General features: G+C 59.0%; 1 protein-coding gene across 1 annotated transcript; it reads right to left on the reverse strand.

Annotated features, from left to right (window-relative positions):
- Window positions 1-760: 760 nt before the first annotated feature.
- Window positions 761-2,041, reverse strand: NHEJ1 (nonhomologous end-joining factor 1; the record flags this gene model as incomplete). The annotated part of the gene is made up of 2 exons (XM_010080734.1): window positions 1,856-2,041; window positions 761-970 (listed from the first exon to the last, which is right to left on the reverse strand). Coding segments are annotated over exons 1-2 (396 nt in total), but the record flags the coding sequence as incomplete, so codon positions are not given.
- Window positions 2,042-2,392: the final 351 nt, after the last annotated feature.

Below are 2,392 nucleotides of genomic sequence, written 5' to 3' on the forward strand. Positions count from 1 at the left end.
CAGCCCCATGGTAAGAGCAACCCCTTAAAAACCGGGCAGACCCCACTGTGGGTCCTTCGGGGTATCTGTGGCTCTGTGCCCCGCTTCACAGTGTGTGCCAAAGGGGAACAGCATCACTCTGCTGTGCCAGGGCATTGGCAGGGCATCATCCCAAACGGGACATCTTAGTGCTCTGGTAGTGGCATATGCTGCTGGTGTCCTGGCTGCTCTGAGCCCTACAGAGCCGGCACGCAGCAAGAGAGAGGAGAGCATGGCCGGCTGGTGCAGCTCTGGTGCAGCTGCAGGGCAGAGCTGGGCTCCTGTGGGGGGGCACCTGCCATGGGACAGCGTCTGGACCACATCACCTTCCTGGCCGTGATACTCACGTCAGGGCTGGCCCCCGTCAGACCCCACATCCTGGGGCAGCAAGGTTGCCGTGGAAGGGCAGGTGTCACCTCTGGCAGCAGGACAGAGCATGGCTCTAGCAAGGTATAACCCAGAAAACGCTGCCCAGCCAACTGCCATAGGCGAAGGACAAGCAGGTTGAGCCCATGGGTGAGAGGGCAGCAAACCCAGCACCGCAAGGTGCAAGGCACCAACCAAGGTGTCAAAGGCTCAATGGAAAGAAATGGGGATGGTGAACCTCAGGAGCGGTAGCAAGCAGAGCCACACACCCCACAGCCACCAGCATGGCCCGAGACACCCTAAAGCCTCCAAGCATTAGGTGATAATCCTTAATTTTGGCTGTCCCCCTCCCCAAACTCTCCACAGCTTCACTCACCATTTCCATGGGAGCAGGGCCGCAGTGGAAGTCCCAGTAGAAGGGCAGTCCCAAGAGCTCGCTCTTCACGTGCAGGCTGAGCCTGCTGACAGTGTGCTGGCAGGAGAAGGAGGTGGTGGCGTCCAGCTGCCCTGCCAGCAAGGGGGACATCAGGCTGCGCAAGCGGTGCAAGAAGGAGGACACAGGGACCGTCAGCCGCTTGTTCAGCTCCTGGGGAAAGGCAAGGTTAGGGGTACAGCAACGCCCTGCAGAGCTCAGCACTAGGAAAAAGCAGCAAGAACTCTAGCACAGAAGGAGTCAGGCTACTTCTGCATGTCCCAGTGCTGCAAAAATCCATTCCTGGGCCTTGGCTTCCAGCTCCACGACAGGACATTTCCCGCTGGTTCTCCCAGGCCAGCCAAGCTGGGAAGGCTCCTCTGCCCCGCCAGCCCAGGAGAGCGCAATGGTCTCCACTGGCGCAGCTGCCCTGCATGCCACCACGAGTGTCACAGTCTGGCTGAGAGCTGTCACAACTCAGCTAACCTGCCAGAGCTGAGGGATGGCTGCTACCACATGCCCCCACCTCCTGCCACCAGCCACTCAGCGCAACCATTTTGTGACAGAGGGACATTGCAGATGGAGTGGCACATGGGTGCTTGGGCACGCAGCTAAGGGTGAGGGGATGGCCCCAGGTGTTTTGGGGGCTGTGCTGACAGGGCACCCCATGGGAGCCTGTGCCTGGCTACGAACGTGGACTCTGCAACCAGTGGGAAGGCAGCCTTGTTTCAAGCTCCTCCTTAGTACACTGGTCTTGGAGAAACCAGCTGCCTGTCCAGCCCACAAGTGAAACAAGCACGCCAGCCTCTGCATGCAGCCCCAGTGAACACCCGGCTGCCCTGGGAATGCTAAATAGCCTGGCCCACTCCCCCAGGAGGAGGGTGCTCGGCCAAGCGGGGTGACAGTGCTTGGGCACAGACACCCCTGGGACTTCCCAGGCTGGGCATTTGTACTCCAGCCCTGTCAGATCCAACAGCTATTGTGTCACCAAACAGTTTACACTGGGATGTCAGCTGCTGCAAGGAGAAAAGGATGTCCCTGGACTTTCCAGACACTTACCTTGGACCTTTGTCTCACGGCCTCGGTGTCAGCACTCTCATACCAGACGCTGCTGAGGTCAGAGATCAACAGGATGTAGCCAGTATCCCTGAAGCACACTTTAGCAAGAAAAGTGGATTCACCAAAGCAAACAGAAGCCCAGGGCTGTATCAGGAGGCTGCTCTCTAGCTCCTCGGAGCCCTCCATCTGCAAGAGAGCAATCAGGTCTCAGCCTCACCCCTTGCCCAGGAAGACCCTGCTCCCTGAGGTGGCCTCAGAGGGACCCTTGTTCCCTGTGGCCCCTCCACGATGCCAGCCCCACCTCGCAGCCCGAAGGTGAGGGTGCTCAGCCAGCTCTGGGCCACATGCATCCCTGCACATGCACACAGCTCTGCTGGGGCGGGCATTTTGGGAGCGCTGTGCAGGGCAGCTCCTACCCCCGTTCCCAATAAGCACCCCAAATGCAGCAGCAGACACACAGCAACGTAACTGCTGCCTCCCCAGCATTATCCAGTGTTTGCTGACATTAATATGGCAAAACCCCTGCTTACAAATTAA

This window comes from Pterocles gutturalis, unplaced genomic scaffold (assembly GCF_000699245.1).
Source record: "Pterocles gutturalis isolate BGI_N339 unplaced genomic scaffold, ASM69924v1 Scaffold35589, whole genome shotgun sequence".
Classification (NCBI taxonomy): domain Eukaryota; kingdom Metazoa; phylum Chordata; class Aves; order Pterocliformes; family Pteroclidae; genus Pterocles; species Pterocles gutturalis.